The 19,006-nt window shown below is 57.8% G+C and overlaps 1 protein-coding gene across 2 annotated transcripts; it reads left to right on the forward strand.

Moving 5' to 3' along the window:
- The first annotated feature begins 433 nt into the window (after window positions 1–433).
- On the forward strand, window positions 434–15,697 carry LOC140362248 (uncharacterized). 2 transcript variants are annotated; one of them, XM_072448348.1, is made up of 2 exons: window positions 434–932; window positions 13,795–15,697. In XM_072448348.1, exons 1-2 carry the CDS (start codon window positions 669–671, stop codon window positions 14,866–14,868), a joined length of 1,338 nt encoding a protein of 445 aa, XP_072304449.1. In that variant the 5' UTR covers window positions 434–668; the 3' UTR covers window positions 14,869–15,697. The 2 variants fall into 2 exon arrangements, with proteins under 2 accessions (XP_072304449.1, XP_072304448.1); XM_072448347.1 differs by having other exon boundaries at window positions 435–927; window positions 13,787–15,697.
- The last annotated feature ends 3,309 nt before the right edge of the window (window positions 15,698–19,006 follow it).

The following is a 19,006-nucleotide window of genomic DNA, read 5'->3' on the forward strand; positions in this document are numbered from 1 at the left end:
CTCATTCGTCCAGGCGTGTTCCATTGTAGAAATTTTATTTTTAAGCTAATGTGTGTTAGCCTTTAGCTCTGAGACAAAAACACTGGGACGGCCAAGACAAATGAAAACTTTACTTTGAAGTAACAATTTTACGTGATTTTATATTGACTAGTAACAAGCCGGAAGTGACGGTGGAAGCGAAGGACGTTTCAAAATGGCGCCGCAAACGAATCTTTAGAGAAGATTTTAGACTTATCAGACTCATTTCTCTAGAAACAATTAAGTTGTATTATACAGGACTAAACCAGGACTAAACCCGGACTAAACCAGGACTAAACCAGGGCTAAACCAGGACTAAACCAGGACTAAACCAGGACTAAACCAGGTCTAAACCAGGACTAAACCAGGTCTAAACCAGGACTAAACCAGGACTAAACCAGGACTAAACCAGGTCTAAACCAGGACTAAACCAGGTCTAAACCAGGTCTAAACCAGGACTAAACCAGGTCTAAACCAGGACTAAACCAGGACTAAACCAGGACTAAACCAGGTCTAAACCAGGTCTAAACCAGGTCTAAACCAGGTCTAAACCAGGACTAAACCAGGACTAAACCAGGACTAAACCAGGTCTAAACCAGGTCTAAACCAGGACTAAACCAGGACTAAACCAGGTCTGTCCTCGGTGTAAAATGTGTCGAGTCCCGGTGCAGCTGAGAGAGTCGGTGAAGCAGCGACTGGCTGCGGCTGCAGAGGAGATCTTTGAGCTTCTGGAGAGAACCATAGCAGAATATGAAGAGGAGAGCGAGAGACAGAGGACACTGCTGGAACAACTGTTGCAGAGCCGGGGACAGAGCCGGGGACAGAGCTGTGGACAGAGCCCGGGACAGAGCCCGGGACAGAGCCGGGGACAGAGCCGGGGACAGAGCCGGGGACAGAGCCTCGGGACAGGTGAGGTCTTTGGTTCTTAAAGGCGCAATGGACGATTTTTCAGCGATTTGAGAACGCAGGCGGAAGTGCTCATGCCACTCCCCCGTGCACATGCCACTCCCCCGTGCTCATGCCACTCCCCCGTGCTCAGGCCACTCCCCCGTGCTCATGCCACTCCCCCGTGCTCATGCCTCTCCCCCGTGCACATGCCACTCCCCCGTGTGGACTGATACAACACACACGTGCGTTTGTTTATTAGCGCGACGGATCACATCACATCTCTCGTCTCCCGTAGATTTCAGTCCACTTCTGCGTCAGCTCCAACTGTCTTTCTCCGTCTTCATTTTGCCCCGTACACTGAGGGAACTATATTACGATAGATCCATGCGCTTACGCACGCGGAAACGTGGGGACGAGCCTGACGCGGCTGCAGGTGAGCGACAGGTGCGTTTTATGATTGACACGTGGCAGGACTAATGATTTATCCACGACACAAGGAAATATGATAAAAAATTTGCTGAAAAAAATCGTCCATTCCACCTTTAATAAAACTAAAGTCTGGCTTTAACTTTCTCCTGATATTGATGGATCTTGGTTGAATGTGTCACTCTTGAACTCGCAGCTTTTATTTGAGACAAACTCGGCTATTTCAGAAAGTGAACGGAACGAGAAGTGAAGATCTGAACTTTCACTGCCGCTGGAACCAGGGCCTGAAGAGGATATAGACTTTCTCTTATTGCCATTGATCACAAACGTATGTCTTCCACTAAAGTCTGAACTCTACTCGATTAAAACGTGCATAATTACTCAAGACAAACTCATGTCTTCAGCCTAATGTTTAGTTCAGTGATTCACAAACTATAACTAACTGTTTGACTTAAAGGTTCTATGTCATGTCAGATGGACTTTCCAGAGCGTTTAACCTTCACGGTGCTAATGGTCCTCATTATGAGCACAAAGTGCTTTTTGATTGATTCCTGCATCTTTAGCTAGAGAACAGTCTCTCTCCTTCTCCTCGGATGAGCAGACGAACGGGGGCTTTTCACCAGGATGAGTCATCCTGGTGAGTTATGCAGCTTCCCTGTTTCAGCCCCTCCTCCAGGAAGCACTCTGCACCTGTGACACGCCCCCCGCCCCCGCGCTCAACAGGAACCGCGGCTATTTAGGCCAAGTTCGCTTCAGACGCCACTTTTTAGTTCCAACGCTGCTGTGTCATGTGTCATGTGCCGCTGTGTCATGTGCCGCTGACATGTGCCGCTGTGTCATGTGCCGCTGACATGTGCCGCTGTGTCATGTGCCGCTGACATGTGCCGCTGTGTCATGTGCCGCTGTGTCATGTGCCGCTGACATGTGCCGCTGTGTCATGTGCCGCTGTGTCATGTGCCGCTGACATGTGCCGCTGTGTCATGTGCCGCTGTGTCATGTGCCGCTGACATGTGCCGCTGACATGTGCCGCTGACATGTGCCGCTGTGTCATGTGCCGCTGTGCCATGTGCCTCTGACATGTGCCGCTGTGTCATGTGCCGCTGTGTCATGTGCCGCTGTGTCATGTGCCGCTGTGTCATGTGCCGCTGTGTCATGTGCCGCTGTGTCATGTGCCGCTGACATGTGCCGCTGTGCCGCTGACATGTGCCGCTGTGTCATGTGCCGCTGTGTCATGTGCCTCTGACATGTGCCGCTGTGTCATGTGCCGCTGTGTCATGTGCCGCTGTGACATGTGCCGCTGTGTCATGTGCCGCTGTGTCATGTGCCGCTGACATGTGCCGCTGACATGTGCCGCTGACATGTGCCGCTGTGTCATGTGCCGCTGACATGTGCCGCTGTGTTATGTGCCGCTGACATGTGCCGCTGTGACATGTGCCGCTGTGTCATGTGCCGCTGACATGTGCCGCTGACATGTGCCGCTGTGTCATGTGCCGCTGTGTCATGTGCCGCTGACATGTGCCGCTGACATGTGCCGCTGACATGTGCCGCTGACATGTGCCGCTGACATGTGCCGCTGACATGTGCCGCTGACATGTGCCGCTGTGTCATGTGCCGCTGTGTCATGTGCCGCTGACATGTGCCGCTGTGTCATGTGCCGCTGTGTCATGTGCCGCTGACATGTGCCGCTGTGTCATGTGCCGCTGTGTCATGTGCCGCTGACATGTGCCGCTGACATGTGCCGCTGACATGTGCCGCTGTGTCATGTGCCGCTGTGCCATGTGCCTCTGACATGTGCCGCTGTGTCATGTGCCGCTGTGTCATGTGCCGCTGACATGTGCCGCTGTGTCATGTGCCGCTGTGTCATGTGCCGCTGTGTCATGTGCCGCTGACATGTGCCGCTGTGCCGCTGACATGTGCCGCTGTGTCATGTGCCGCTGACATGTGCCGCTGTGTCATGTGCCGCTGTGTCATGTGCCGCTGACATGTGCCGCTGACATGTGCCGCTGACATGTGCCGCTGTGTCATGTGCCGCTGACATGTGCCGCTGTGTTATGTGCCGCTGACATGTGCCGCTGTGACATGTGCCGCTGTGTCATGTGCCGCTGACATGTGCCGCTGACATGTGCCGCTGTGTCATGTGCCGCTGTGTCATGTGCCGCTGACATGTGCCGCTGACATGTGCCGCTGACATGTGCCGCTGACATGTGCCGCTGACATGTGCCGCTGACATGTGCCGCTGACATGTGCCGCTGACATGTGCCGCTGACATGTGCCGCTGTGTCATGTGCCGCTGACATGTGCCGCTGTGTCATGTGCCGCTGTGACATGTGCCGCTGTGTCATGTGCCGCTGTGTCATGTGCCGCTGACATGTGCCGCTGTGTCATGTGCCGCTGTCATGTGCCGCTGACATGTGCCGCTGTGTCATGTGCCGCTGTCATGTGCCGCTGACATGTGCCGCTGTGTCATGTGCCGCTGACATGTGCCGCTGACATGTGCCGCTGTGTCGTGTGCCGCTGTGTCGTGTGCCGCTGTGTCGTGTGCCGCTGTGTCGTGTGCCGCTGTGTCGTGTGCCGCTGTGTCGTGTGCCGCTGTTTCGTGTGCCGCTGTTTCGTGTGCCGCTGACATGTGCCGCTGTGTCATGTGCCGCTGTGACATGTGCCGCTGTGTCATGTGCCGCTGTGTCATGTGCCGCTGTGTCATGTGCCGCTGTGTCATGTGCCGCTGTGTCATGTGCCGCTGACATGTGTCGCTGTGTCATGTGCCGCTGTGTCATGTGCCGCTGTGTCATGTGCCGCTGTGTCATGTGCCGCTGTGTCATGTGCCGCTGTGTCATGTGCCGCTGTGTCATGTGCCGCTGTGTCATGTGCCGCTGACATGTGCCGCTGACATGTGCCGCTGACATGTGCCGCTGACATGTGCCGCTGACACGTGCCGCTGTGTCATGTGCCGCTGACACGTGCCGCTGTGTCATGTGCCGCTGACACGTGCCGCTGTGTCATGTGCCGCTGTGTCATGTGCCGCTGTGTCGTGTGCCGCTGTGTCGTGTGCCGCTGTGTCGTGTGCCGCTGTGTCGTGTGCCGCTGTGTCGTGTGCCGCTGTGTCGTGTGCCGCTGTGTCGTGTGCCGCTGTGTCGTGTGCCGCTGTTTCGTGTGCCGCTGACTTGTGCCGCTGTGACATGTGCCGCTGTGTCATGTGCCGCTGTGTCATGTGCCGCTGTGTCATGTGCCGCTGTGTCATGTGCCGCTGTGTCATGTGCCGCTGTGTCATGTGCCGCTGTGTCATGTGCCGCTGTGACATGTGCCGCTGTGTCATGTGCCGCTGTGACATGTGCCGCTGTGTCATGTGCCGCTGTGTCATGTGCCGCTGACATGTGCCGCTGACACGTGCCGCTGTGTCATGTGCCGCTGACACGTGCCGCTGACACGTGCCGCTGACACGTGCCGCTGTGTCATGTGCCGCTGTGTCATGTGCCGCTGTGTCATGTGCCGCTGTGTCATGTGCCGCTGTGTCATGTGCCGCTGTGTCATGTGCCGCTGACATATGCCGCTGACATGTGCCGCTGTGTCGTGTGCCGCTGTGTCGTGTGCCGCTGTGTCGTGTGCCGCTGTGTCGTGTGCCGCTGTGTCGTGTGCCGCTGTTTCGTGTGCCGCTGACTTGTGCCGCTGTGTCATGTGCCGCTGACATGTGCCGCTGACATGTGCCGCTGTGTCATGTGCCGCTGACATGTGCCGCTGTGTCATGTGCCGCTGACATGTGCCGCTGTGTCATGTGCCGTTGTGTCATGTGCCGCTGTGTCATGTGCCGCTGTGTCATGTGCCGCTGTGTCATGTGCCGCTGACATGTGCCGCTGACATGTGCCGCTGTGTCATGTGCCGCTGTGTCATGTGCCGCTGTGTCATGTGCCGCTGACATGTGCCGCTGACATGTGCCGCTGACATGTGCCGCTGTGTCATGTGCCGCTGTGTCATGTGCCGCTGTGTCATGTGCCGCTGACATGTGCCGCTGACATGTGCCGCTGTGTCATGTGCCGCTGACATGTGCCGCTGACATGTGCCGCTGACATGTGCCGCTGACATGTGCCGCTGACATGTGCCGCTGACATGTGCCGCTGACATGTGCCGCTGTGTCATGTGCCGCTGACATGTGCCGCTGTGTCATGTGCCGCTGTGACATGTGCCGCTGTGTCATGTGCCGCTGTGTCATGTGCCGCTGACATGTGCCGCTGTGTCATGTGCCGCTGACATGTGCCGCTGTGTCATGTGCCGCTGTCATGTGCCGCTGACATGTGCCGCTGTGTCATGTGCCGCTGACATGTGCCGCTGTGTCGTGTGCCGCTGTGTCGTGTGCCGCTGTGTCGTGTGCCGCTGTGTCGTGTGCCGCTGTGTCGTGTGCCGCTGTGTCGTGTGCCGCTGTGTCGTGTGCCGCTGTTTCGTGTGCCGCTGTTTCGTGTGCCGCTGACATGTGCCGCTGTGTCATGTGCCGCTGTGACATGTGCCGCTGTGTCATGTGCCGCTGTGTCATGTGCCGCTGTGTCATGTGCCGCTGTGTCATGTGCCGCTGTGTCATGTGCCGCTGACATGTGTCGCTGTGTCATGTGCCGCTGTGTCATGTGCCGCTGTGTCATGTGCCGCTGTGTCATGTGCCGCTGTGTCATGTGCCGCTGTGTCATGTGCCGCTGACATGTGCCGCTGACATGTGCCGCTGACATGTGCCGCTGACACGTGCCGCTGTGTCATGTGCCGCTGACACGTGCCGCTGTGTCATGTGCCGCTGACACGTGCCGCTGTGTCATGTGCCGCTGTGTCATGTGCCGCTGTGTCATGTGCCGCTGTGTCATGTGCCGCTGTGTCATGTGCCGCTGTGTCATGTGCCGCTGACATATGCCGCTGACATGTGCCGCTGTGTCGTGTGCCGCTGTGTCGTGTGCCGCTGTGTCGTGTGCCGCTGTGTCGTGTGCCGCTGTGTCGTGTGCCGCTGTTTCGTGTGCCGCTGACTTGTGCCGCTGTGACATGTGCCGCTGTGTCATGTGCCGCTGTGTCATGTGCCGCTGTGTCATGTGCCGCTGTGTCATGTGCCGCTGTGTCATGTGCCGCTGTGTCATGTGCCGCTGTGACATGTGCCGCTGTGTCATGTGCCGCTGTGACATGTGCCGCTGTGTCATGTGCCGCTGTGTCATGTGCCGCTGACATGTGCCGCTGACACGTGCCGCTGTGTCATGTGCCGCTGACACGTGCCGCTGACACGTGCCGCTGACACGTGCCGCTGTGTCATGTGCCGCTGTGTCATGTGCCGCTGTGTCATGTGCCGCTGTGTCATGTGCCGCTGACATATGCCGCTGACATGTGCCGCTGTGTCGTGTGCCGCTGTGTCGTGTGCCGCTGTGTCGTGTGCCGCTGTGTCGTGTGCCGCTGTGTCGTGTGCCGCTGTTTCGTGTGCCGCTGACTTGTGCCGCTGTGTCATGTGCCGCTGACATGTGCCGCTGTGTCATGTGCCGCTGACATGTGCCGCTGTGTCATGTGCCGCTGACATGTGCCGCTGTGTCATGTGCCGTTGTGTCATGTGCCGCTGTGTCATGTGCCGCTGTGTCATGTGCCGCTGTGTCATGTGCCGCTGACATGTGCCGCTGACATGTGCCGCTGTGTCATGTGCCGCTGTGTCATGTGCCGCTGTGTCATGTGCCGCTGACATGTGCCGCTGACAATTGCCGCTGACATGTGCCGCTGTGTCATGTGCCGCTGTGTCGTGTGCCGCTGTTTCGTGTGCCGCTGACTTGTGCCGCTGTGACATGTGCCGCTGTGTCATGTGCCGCTGTGTCATGTGCCGCTGTGTCATGTGCCGCTGTGTCATGTGCCGCTGTGTCATGTGCCGCTGTGTCATGTGCCGCTGTGACATGTGCCGCTGTGTCATGTGCCGCTGTGACATGTGCCGCTGTGTCATGTGCCGCTGTGTCATGTGCCGCTGACATGTGCCGCTGACACGTGCCGCTGTGTCATGTGCCGCTGACACGTGCCGCTGACACGTGCCGCTGACACGTGCCGCTGTGTCATGTGCCGCTGTGTCATGTGCCGCTGTGTCATGTGCCGCTGTGTCATGTGCCGCTGTGTCATGTGCCGCTGACATATGCCGCTGACATGTGCCGCTGTGTCGTGTGCCGCTGTGTCGTGTGCCGCTGTGTCGTGTGCCGCTGTGTCGTGTGCCGCTGTGTCGTGTGCCGCTGTTTCGTGTGCCGCTGACTTGTGCCGCTGTGTCATGTGCCGCTGACATGTGCCGCTGTGTCATGTGCCGCTGACATGTGCCGCTGTGTCATGTGCCGCTGACATGTGCCGCTGTGTCATGTGCCGTTGTGTCATGTGCCGCTGTGTCATGTGCCGCTGTGTCATGTGCCGCTGTGTCATGTGCCGCTGACATGTGCCGCTGACATGTGCCGCTGTGTCATGTGCCGCTGTGTCATGTGCCGCTGTGTCATGTGCCGCTGACATGTGCCGCTGACAATTGCCGCTGACATGTGCCGCTGTGTCATGTGCCGCTGTGTCATGTTCCGCTGTGTCATGTGCCGCTGTGTCATGTGCCGCTGACATGTGCCGCTGACATGTGCCGCTGTGTCATGTGCCGCTGACATGTGCCGCTGACATGTGCCGCTGACATGTGCCGCTGACATGTGCCGCTGTGACATGTGCCGCTGTGTCATGTGCCGCTGTGTCATGTGCCGCTGTGTCATGTGCCGCTGTGTCATGTGCCGCTGTGACATGTGCCGCTGTGTCATGTGCCGCTGACATGTGCCGCTGTGTCATGTGCCGCTGTGTCATGTGCCGCTGTGTCATGTGCCGCTGTGTCATGTGCCGCTGACATGTGCCGCTGACATGTGCCGCTGACATGTGCCGCTGTGTTATGTGCCGCTGACATGTGCCGCTGTGTCATGTGCCGCTGTGTCATGTGCCGCTGTCATGTGCCGCTGTGTCATGTGCCGCTGTGTCATGTGCCGCTGTGTCATGTGCCGCTGTGTCATGTGCCGCTGACATGTGCCGCTGTGTCATGTGCCGCTGTGTCATGTGCCGCTGTGTCATGTGCCGCTGTGTCATGTGCCGCTGTGTCATGTGCCGCTGACATGTGCCGCTGACACGTGCCGCTGTGTCATGTGCCGCTGTGTCATGTGCCGCTGACATGTGCCGCTGTGTCATGTGCCGCTGTGTCATGTGCCGCTGTGTCATGTGCCGCTGTGTCATGTGCCGCTGTGTCATGTGCCGCTGTGTCATGTGCCGCTGTGACATGTGCCGCTGTGTCATGTGCCGCTGTGTCATGTGCCGCTGACATGTGCCGCTGACACGTGCCGCTGTGTCATGTGCCGCTGACACGTGCCGCTGACACGTGCCGCTGACACGTGCCGCTGTGTCATGTGCCGCTGTGTCATGTGCCGCTGTGTCATGTGCCGCTGTGTCATGTGCCGCTGTGTCATGTGCCGCTGACATATGCCGCTGACATGTGCCGCTGTGTCGTGTGCCGCTGTGTCGTGTGCCGCTGTGTCGTGTGCCGCTGTGTCGTGTGCCGCTGTGTCGTGTGCCGCTGTTTCGTGTGCCGCTGACTTGTGCCGCTGTGTCATGTGCCGCTGACATGTGCCGCTGTGTCATGTGCCGCTGACATGTGCCGCTGTGTCATGTGCCGCTGACATGTGCCGCTGTGTCATGTGCCGTTGTGTCATGTGCCGCTGTGTCATGTGCCGCTGTGTCATGTGCCGCTGTGTCATGTGCCGCTGACATGTGCCGCTGACATGTGCCGCTGTGTCATGTGCCGCTGTGTCATGTGCCGCTGTGTCATGTGCCGCTGACATGTGCCGCTGACAATTGCCGCTGACATGTGCCGCTGTGTCATGTGCCGCTGTGTCGTGTGCCGCTGTTTCGTGTGCCGCTGACTTGTGCCGCTGTGACATGTGCCGCTGTGTCATGTGCCGCTGTGTCATGTGCCGCTGTGTCATGTGCCGCTGTGTCATGTGCCGCTGTGTCATGTGCCGCTGTGTCATGTGCCGCTGTGACATGTGCCGCTGTGTCATGTGCCGCTGTGACATGTGCCGCTGTGTCATGTGCCGCTGTGTCATGTGCCGCTGACATGTGCCGCTGACACGTGCCGCTGTGTCATGTGCCGCTGACACGTGCCGCTGACACGTGCCGCTGACACGTGCCGCTGTGTCATGTGCCGCTGTGTCATGTGCCGCTGTGTCATGTGCCGCTGTGTCATGTGCCGCTGTGTCATGTGCCGCTGACATATGCCGCTGACATGTGCCGCTGTGTCGTGTGCCGCTGTGTCGTGTGCCGCTGTGTCGTGTGCCGCTGTGTCGTGTGCCGCTGTGTCGTGTGCCGCTGTTTCGTGTGCCGCTGACTTGTGCCGCTGTGTCATGTGCCGCTGACATGTGCCGCTGTGTCATGTGCCGCTGACATGTGCCGCTGTGTCATGTGCCGCTGACATGTGCCGCTGTGTCATGTGCCGTTGTGTCATGTGCCGCTGTGTCATGTGCCGCTGTGTCATGTGCCGCTGTGTCATGTGCCGCTGACATGTGCCGCTGACATGTGCCGCTGTGTCATGTGCCGCTGTGTCATGTGCCGCTGTGTCATGTGCCGCTGACATGTGCCGCTGACAATTGCCGCTGACATGTGCCGCTGTGTCATGTGCCGCTGTGTCATGTTCCGCTGTGTCATGTGCCGCTGTGTCATGTGCCGCTGACATGTGCCGCTGTGTCATGTGCCGCTGTGTCATGTGCCGCTGACATGTGCCGCTGACATGTGCCGCTGACATGTGCCGCTGACATGTGCCGCTGTGACATGTGCCGCTGTGTCATGTGCCGCTGTGTCATGTGCCGCTGTGTCATGTGCCGCTGTGTCATGTGCCGCTGTGACATGTGCCGCTGTGTCATGTGCCGCTGACATGTGCCGCTGTGTCATGTGCCGCTGTGTCATGTGCCGCTGTGTCATGTGCCGCTGTGTCATGTGCCGCTGACATGTGCCGCTGACATGTGCCGCTGACATGTGCCGCTGACATGTGCCGCTGTGTCATGTGCCGCTGTGTCATGTGCCGCTGTCATGTGCCGCTGTGTCATGTGCCGCTGTGTCATGTGCCGCTGTGTCATGTGCCGCTGTGTCATGTGCCGCTGACATGTGCCGCTGTGTCATGTGCCGCTGTGTCATGTGCCGCTGTGTCATGTGCCGCTGTGTCATGTGCCGCTGTGTCATGTGCCGCTGACATGTGCCGCTGACACGTGCCGCTGTGTCATGTGCCGCTGTGTCATGTGCCGCTGACATGTGCCGCTGTGTCGTGTGCCGCTGACATGTGCCGCTGTGTCGTGTGCCGCTGTGTCGTGTGCCGCTGTTTCGTGTGCCGCTGTTTCATGTGCCGCTGTGTCATGTGCCGCTGTGTCATGTGCCGCTGACATGTGCCGCTGTGTCGTGTGCCGCTGACATGTGCCGCTGTGTCATGTGCCGCTGTGACATGTGCCGCTGTGACATGTGCCGCTGTGTCATGTGCCGCTGTGTCATGTGCCGCTGTGTCATGTGCCGCTGACATGTGCCGCTGTGTCGTGTGCCGCTGACATGTGCCGCTGTGTCGTGTGCCGCTGTGTCGTGTGCCGCTGTTTCGTGTGCCGCTGTTTCATGTGCCGCTGTGTCATGTGCCGCTGTGTCATGTGCCGCTGACATGTGCCGCTGTGTCGTGTGCCGCTGACATGTGCCGCTGTGTCGTGTGCCGCTGTGTCGTGTGCCGCTGTGTCATGTGCCGCTGTGTCGTGTGCCGCTGTGTCGTGTGCCGCTGTGTCGTGTGCCGCTGTGTCATGTGCCGCTGTGTCATGTGCCGCTGTGTCATGTGCCGCTGTGTCATGTGCCGCTGTGACATGTGCCGCTGTGTCATGTGCCGCTGACATGTGCCGCTGTGTCGTGTGCCGCTGACATGTGCCGCTGTGTCGTGTGCCGCTGTGTCGTGTGCCGCTGTTTCGTGTGCCGCTGTTTCATGTGCCGCTGTGTCATGTGCCGCTGTGTCATGTGCCGCTGACATGTGCCGCTGTGTCGTGTGCCGCTGACATGTGCCGCTGTGTCGTGTGCCGCTGTGTCATGTGCCGCTGTGTCATGTGCCGCTGACATGTGCCGCTGTGTCGTGTGCCGCTGACATGTGCCGCTGTGTCGTGTGCCGCTGTTTCGTGTGCCGCTGTGTCATGTGCCGCTGTGTCATGTGCCGCTGTGTCATGTGCCGCTGTGTCATGTGCCGCTGACATGTGCCGCTGTGTCATGTGCCGCTGTGTCATGTGCCGCTGTGTCATGTGCCGCTGTGACATGTGCCGCTGTGACATGTGCCGCTGTGACATGTGCCGCTGTGTCATGTGCCGCTGTGTCATGTGCCGCTGACATGTGCCGCTGTGTCATGTGCCGCTGTGTCATGTGCCGCTGTGTCATGTGCCGCTGTGTCATGTGCCGCTGACATGTGCCGCTGTGTCATGTGCCGCTGTGTCATGTGCCGCTGTGTCATGTGCCGCTGTGTCATGTGCCGCTGTGTCATGTGCCGCTGTGTCATGTGCCGCTGTGTCATGTGCCGCTGTGACATGTGCCGCTGTGACATGTGCCGCTGTGACATGTGCCGCTGTGACATGTGCCGCTGTGTCATGTGCCGCTGACATGTGCTGCTGTGTCATGTGCCGCTGTGTCATGTGCCGCTGTGACATGTGCCGCTGTGTCATGTGCCGCTGTGTCATGTGCCGCTGTGACATGTGCCGCTGTGTCATGTGCCGCTGTGTCATGTGCCGCTGTGTCATGTGCCGCTGTGTCATGTGCCGCTGTGTCATGTGCCGCTGTGACATGTGCCGCTGTGACATGTGCCGCTGTGTCATGTGCCGCTGTGTCATGTGCCGCTGTGTCATGTGCCGCTGTGTCATGTGCCGCTGTGACATGTGCCGCTGTGACATGTGCCGCTGTGACATGTGCCGCTGTGTCATGTGCCGCTGTGTCATGTGCCGCTGTGACATGTGCCGCTGTGACATGTGCCGCTGTGTCATGTGCCGCTGTGTCATGTGCCGCTGTGTCATGTGCCGCTGTGTCATGTGCCGCTGTGTCATGTGCCGCTGTGTCATGTGCCGCTGTGTCATGTGCCGCTGTGTCATGTGCCGCTGTGTCATGTGCCGCTGTGACATGTGCCGCTGTGTCATGTGCCGCTGTGTCATGTGCCGCTGTGTCATGTGCCGCTGTGTCATGTGCCGCTGTGTCATGTGCCGCTGTGTCATGTGCCGCTGTGTCATGTGCCGCTGTGTCATGTGCCGCTGTGTCATGTGCCGCTGTGTCATGTGCCGCTGTGTCATGTGCCGCTGTGACATGTGCCGCTGTGACATGTGCCGCTGTGACATGTGCCGCTGTGTCATGTGCCGCTGTGTCATGTGCCGCTGTGACATGTGCCGCTGTGACATGTGCCGCTGTGTCATGTGCCGCTGTGTCATGTGCCGCTGACATGTGCCGCTGTGTCATGTGCCGCTGTGTCATGTGCCGCTGTGACATGTGCCGCTGTGACATGTGCCGCTGTGTCATGTGCCGCTGTGTCATGTGCCGCTGTGACATGTGCCGCTGTGTCATGTGCCGCTGTGTCATGTGCCGCTGTGTCATGTGCCGCTGTGACATGTGCCGCTGTGTCATGTGCCGCTGTGTCATGTGCCGCTGTGTCATGTGCCGCTGACATGTGCCGCTGTGTCATGTGCCGCTGTGACATGTGCCGCTGTGTCATGTGCCGCTGTGTCATGTGCCGCTGTGTCATGTGCCGCTGTGTCATGTGCCGCTGACATGTGCCGCTGTGTCATGTGCCGCTGTGTCATGTGCCGCTGTGACATGTGCCGCTGTGTCATGTGCCGCTGTGTCATGTGCCGCTGTGACATGTGCCGCTGTGACATGTGCCGCTGTGACATGTGCCGCTGTGTCATGTGCCGCTGTGTCATGTGCCGCTGTGACATGTGCCGCTGTGTCATGTGCCGCTGTGTCATGTGCCGCTGTGTCATGTGCCGCTGTGTCATGTGCCGCTGTGTCATGTGCCGCTGTGTCATGTGCCGCTGTGTCATGTGCCGCTGTGTCATGTGCCGCTGTGTCATGTGCCGCTGTGTCATGTGCCGCTGTGTCATGTGCCGCTGTGTCATGTGCCGCTGTGTCATGTGCCGTGTAGCGGCCTCTGTTTACACCTCCTCCGTCTCCACGCTACATCACGGGGTGGGCAGGACACGCGCTCAAGCTGAGACGTCATTGGTCGGGCGGGGGAGGCGGTTCACTCTTCTGGGGGCAAATCTCAAACTAAGCAGTCTGCAGGGTCCAAGATATGGGAGATATTTTATAACTATTATGTTATGGGTGTTGCTCAACACTTATAATTATCATATTTACCCTGAGGTTAGAATACAAAACGGGAAAAATGGCGTGATATGGGATCTTAATGACAGCGACTGTGTTCCAGAGTCTGAGGAGGAGCGAGACGTGTCTGTGAAGACTGAAGACACATGGATCCACGACAACCAGATCCACGACAACCAGATCCACGACAACCAGATCCACGACAACCAGATCCACGACAACCAGATCCACGACAACCAGATCCACGACAACCAGACCCACGACAACCAGATCCACGACAACCAGATCCACGACAACCAGACCCACGACAACCAGATCCACGACAACCAGATCCACGACAACCAGATCCACGACAACCAGATCCACGACAACCAGATCCACGACAACCAGATCCACGACAACCAGATCCACGACAACCAGACCCACGACAACCAGATCCACGACAACCAGATCCACGACAACCAGATCCACGACAACCAGATCCACGACAACCAGACCCACGACAACCAGATCCACGACAACCAGATCCACGACAACCAGACCCACGACAACCAGATCCACGACAACCAGATCCACGACAACCAGATCCACGACAACCAGACCCACGACAACCAGATCCACGACAACCAGATCCACGACAACCAGATCCACGACAACCAGACCCCGGCATGTCCTGAGCTTGCTGCAGTTCCTGCGCCTCCTCCAGGAGGCGCTCTGCGTCACTTCTGCTTGTTCTGTGCCAAAGGCTTCAGGGTGGAGTGGCAGCTGAAGCGACACATGAGAGTTCACACGGGAGAGAAACCTTTCAGCTGTTTGTTCTGTGGGAGGAGTTTTTCTCGTAAAGACGCTCTTAGAGGTCACATGACCACCCATACCGGCCGAGCGCCTGCAGGGGGCAGCGGAAACACATGTCAGATCTGTGGAAAAGCATTTAGAAGCAGAAACCATCTGAGACGTCACATGAGCGTCCACACAGGAGAGAGACCTTTCAGCTGCTCAGTCTGTGGGAGGAGTTTTTCTCGACCAGAAAGTCTGAAGAAGCACATGGACGTTCACCCTGAGGACAAGAGCAGTGCAGCCAGCGCGCCTCCAGGGGGCAGTGGAGAATCGCAGACAAACCTTTCAGCTGATCACTGTGACGGAAGGATTCATGCTGATGGGAAACCTTTCAGCTGTTTATTCTGACTGAAGAACTTACAGGGAAAACCATTCAGCTGTTTACTCTGACTGAAGGATTCACACTGCAAACCTTTCAGCTGTTAAAGGTGTTCAGATGTTCAGCTCGACTCTCGGGCTGAACATGTTTGATCGTCGGGAGGTTTTTCCTGCTCACGAGCGACAGAAGCTTCAGGTCACGATATAAGATATTCCTTTATTGTCCCACATGGGGAAATTCCATTGTTGCAACGCAGGAAGATACAGAGGCAGATCCAGAAGAAAAGAACAGATCACTTATAGGAAGTTTAAAAACACTCTCAGTAGAAGATCTCCTATAAACAAAAACTCCCATTTCACAACAAGGGATGGAGGGGAAAATAATAAAGATAAAAATAAATAAATACCATTACATGTGTCACGACAGTAACTGCACAGTAGGACTAACAGTGTTTGTTATAAAGTCTGACAGCAGCAGGAAGGAAAAACCTGCAAAACCTGCAGGGGACAGAGTGTCCTGCAGGGGGCGACACTCATGGTCCAGCATAGATGTGAGTTTAGCCAGGACCCTTCTGTCCCCCACCTCCTGCACCGAGTCCAGAGGACAGTCCAGGACGGAGCTGTGTCCAGCTTCTTCCTCTCCCTCTGTGATGACCACACCTACAGGAGCTGATGCACCACAGAGTCGGAGAAGGTCTTCAGGAGCGGCCCTGTCAGGAACGGCCCTGTCAGGAGCGGCCCTGTCAGGAGCGGCCCTGTCACTCCAAAAGACCTGAGTCTCCTCAGGAGGTGGAGCCGACTCTGGCTCTTCCTGTTCAGTCTGTGTTATGAGTCCAGTTTGTGGTTCAGATGAAACACCAGGTCCTTGTATGAGTCACTGTCTCAATGTCCCGTCCCTGGATGTTCACTGGTGAGGGGGGCGTGGCCCGTCCCGTCCCTGGATGTTCACTGGTGAGGGGGGCGTGGCCTGTCCCGTCCCTGGATGTTCACTGGTGAGGGGGGCGTGGCTTGTCCCGTCCCTGGATGTTCACTGGTGAGGGGGGCGTGGCTTGTCCCGTCCCTGGATGTTCACTGGTGAGGGGGGCGTGGCTTGTCCCGTCCCTGGATGTTCACTGGTGAGGGGGGCGTGGCCTGTCCCGTCCCTGGATGTTCACTGGTGAGGGGGGCGTGGCTTGTCCCGTCCCTGGATGTTCACTGGTGAGGGGGGCGTGGCCTGTCCCGTCCCTGGATGTTCACTGGTGAGGGGGGCGTGGCCTGTCCCGTCCCTGGATGTTCACTGGTGAGGGGGGCGTGGCCTGTCCCGTCCCTGGATGTTCACTGGTGAGGGGGGCGTGGTCTGTCCCGTCCCTGGATGTTCACTGGTGAGGGGGGGCGTGGCCCGTCCCGTCCCTGGATGTTCACTGGTGAGGGGGGCGTGGCCTGTCCCGTCCCTGGATGTTCACTGGTGAGGGGGGCGTGGCTTGTCCCGTCCCTGGATGTTCACTGGTGAGGGGGGCGTGGCCTGTCCCGTCCCTGGATGTTCACTGGTGAGGGGGGCGTGGCTTGTCCCGTCCCTGGATGTTCACTGGTGAGGGGGGCGTGGCCTGTCCCGTCCCTGGATGTTCACTGGTGAGGGGGGCGTGGCCTGTCCCGTCCCTGGATGTTCACTGGTGAGGGGGGCGTGGCCTGTCCCGTCCCTGGATGTTCACTGGTGAGGGGGGCGTGGCCTGTCCCGTCCCTGGATGTTCACTGGTGAGGGGGGCGTGGCCTGTCCCGTCCCTGGATGTTCACTGGTGAGGGGGGCGTGGCCTGTCCCGTCCCTGGATGTTCACTGGTGAGGGGGGCGTGGCTTGTCCCGTCCCTGGATGTTCACTGGTGAGGGGGGCGTGGCTTGTCCCGTCCCTGGATGTTCACTGGTGAGGGGGGCGTGGCTTGTCCCGTCCCTGGATGTTCACTGGTGAGGGGGGCGTGGCCTGTCCCGTCCCTGGATGTTCACTGGTGAGGGGGGCGTGGCCTGTCCCGTCCCTGGATGTTCACTGGTGAGGGGGGCGTGGCCTGTCCCGTCCCTGGATGTTCACTGGTGAGGGGGGCGTGGCCTGTCCCGTCCCTGGATGTTCACTGGTGAGGGGGGCGTGGCCTGTCCCGTCCCTGGATGTTCACTGGTGAGGGGGGGTGGCCTGTCCCGTCCCTGGATGTTCACTGGTGAGGGGGGCGTGGCCCGTCCCGTCCCTGGATGTTCACTGGTGAGGGGGGCGTGGCCCGTCCCGTCCCTGGATGTTCACTGGTGAGGGGGGCGTGGCCTGTCCCGTCCCTGGATGTTCACTGGTGAGGGGGGCGTGGCCTGTCCCCTCCCTGGATGTTCACTGGTGAGGGGGGCGTGGCCTGTCCCCTCCCTGGATGTTCACTGGTGAGGGGGGCGTGGCCTGTCCCCTCCCTGGATGTTCACTGGTGAGGGGGGCGTGGCCTCTCCTTGGTCTTCTGCGTTGATGAGGAGGAGGTTCCACAAAGTCCTGCTCCAGTCCTCTGTCCTCTGTCCTCCACATCATCGTCTGTGATGAGTCCCATGATGGCAGAGTGGTCAGAGAACTTCTGCAGGACACAGTGTCCATGTCTGAGGTCTGCAGTGTAGAGGGTGGAGAGACAGGGCGCGAGGACAGTGCCCTGGGGCCTCCGCACTGCTGGTCCCCCACACTGCAGGTCCCCCACTCTGCAGGTCCCCCACACTGCAGGTCCCTCACACTGCAGGGCCCCCACACTGCAGGGCCCCCACACTGCAGGTCCCCCACACTGCAGGGCACCCACACTGCAGGGCCCCCACACTGCAGGTCCCCCACACTGCAGGTCCCCCACACTGCAGGGCCCCCACACTGCAGGTCCCCCACACTGCAGGGCCCCCACACTGCAGGTCCCTCACTCTGCAGGTCCGTGAGGTGGTCCAGGATCCACTCTGCAGGTCGTACTCCACTCCAGCCGTCTCCAGCTTGTCCCTCAGGAGCTGATGGTGTTGAAGGCGCTGGAGAGATGAAAGAACAGGATCCTCACAGAGCTGCCAGGCTTTTCCAGGTGAGAGAGAGAGCGGTGCTGCAGGGAGATGACGGAGTCCTCCACTCCGATGCCAGGACGATATACAAACTGCAGCGGGTCCATGGCTGAGCTCACGGTGGAGCGGAGGTGGTCCAGGACCAGCCGCTCCAGTGTCTCCATCAGGACGTGAGAGACACCGGCCTGAAGCTGTCTTTGGGGCGCGGTGTCTTGGGCAGAGGTACCAGACGGGAGGTCTTCAGACCTGTGGTACCAGACAGGAGGTCTTCAGACCTGTGGTACCAGACAGGAGGTCTTCAGACCTGTGGTACCAGACAGGAGGTCTTCAGACCTGTGGTACCAGCCTCAGCTTCAGGCTCATGTTGAAGACATGCTCCATAACTCCACACAGTTCATCTGCAGGATATGAAACCACCTGAACGTTCTCCTCGTCGTCATAAATGTGTTTTTGAAATGTTTGTGTGTCGTTGGATTATTAAACGTTTATTTACTCGAGGCATCACTGCTTTTTACTTGAACTTGAGTCATAGTATTTTAAAGTGTCATCACAGATAATCCCCCGAACAAGACGAGTGTCAATCATCTCAATCCATCAGAACATGATCCAGCGTCTGGTGTTCGACCGAGACAAACTGACAAATTCACTTTAGAAGAACAGAACTGGGACAATATCTGAATTCAGAGGTTTATGTCCTCAAGACACCAGTGTGTTTCACTACTGGCCAGAAGGGGGCGCAATGAAAGCTCTCAAGCATACTTCATCTGACTGGATCAACATTTTAATAATTTGTACACCTCTTACACTGTAATTATTTATATATATAATATATATATATATAATATATATGTATATATATATATATATATAATGTATATATATATATATATATATATATATATATATATATGTATATATATATGTATATATATATATATACATAAATATATATATATAATTATGTATTATATTTTTATATATATATATATATATATATATATACACATATTATATATACACATATATTATATATATATATATATATAATCAAATCAAATCAATTTATTTTTGTAAGGCCCAAAATCACAACAACAGTTGCCTCTGAGGGCCACAGGGAGAAATGAATCAACAATGTCTGTGGTGGCGAGG

This window comes from Eucyclogobius newberryi, unplaced genomic scaffold (genome assembly GCF_026437365.1).
Source record: "Eucyclogobius newberryi isolate DKJ021-1_F unplaced genomic scaffold, fEucNew1.0.hap1 SCAF_16, whole genome shotgun sequence".
NCBI classification, from domain to species: domain Eukaryota; kingdom Metazoa; phylum Chordata; class Actinopteri; order Gobiiformes; family Gobiidae; genus Eucyclogobius; species Eucyclogobius newberryi.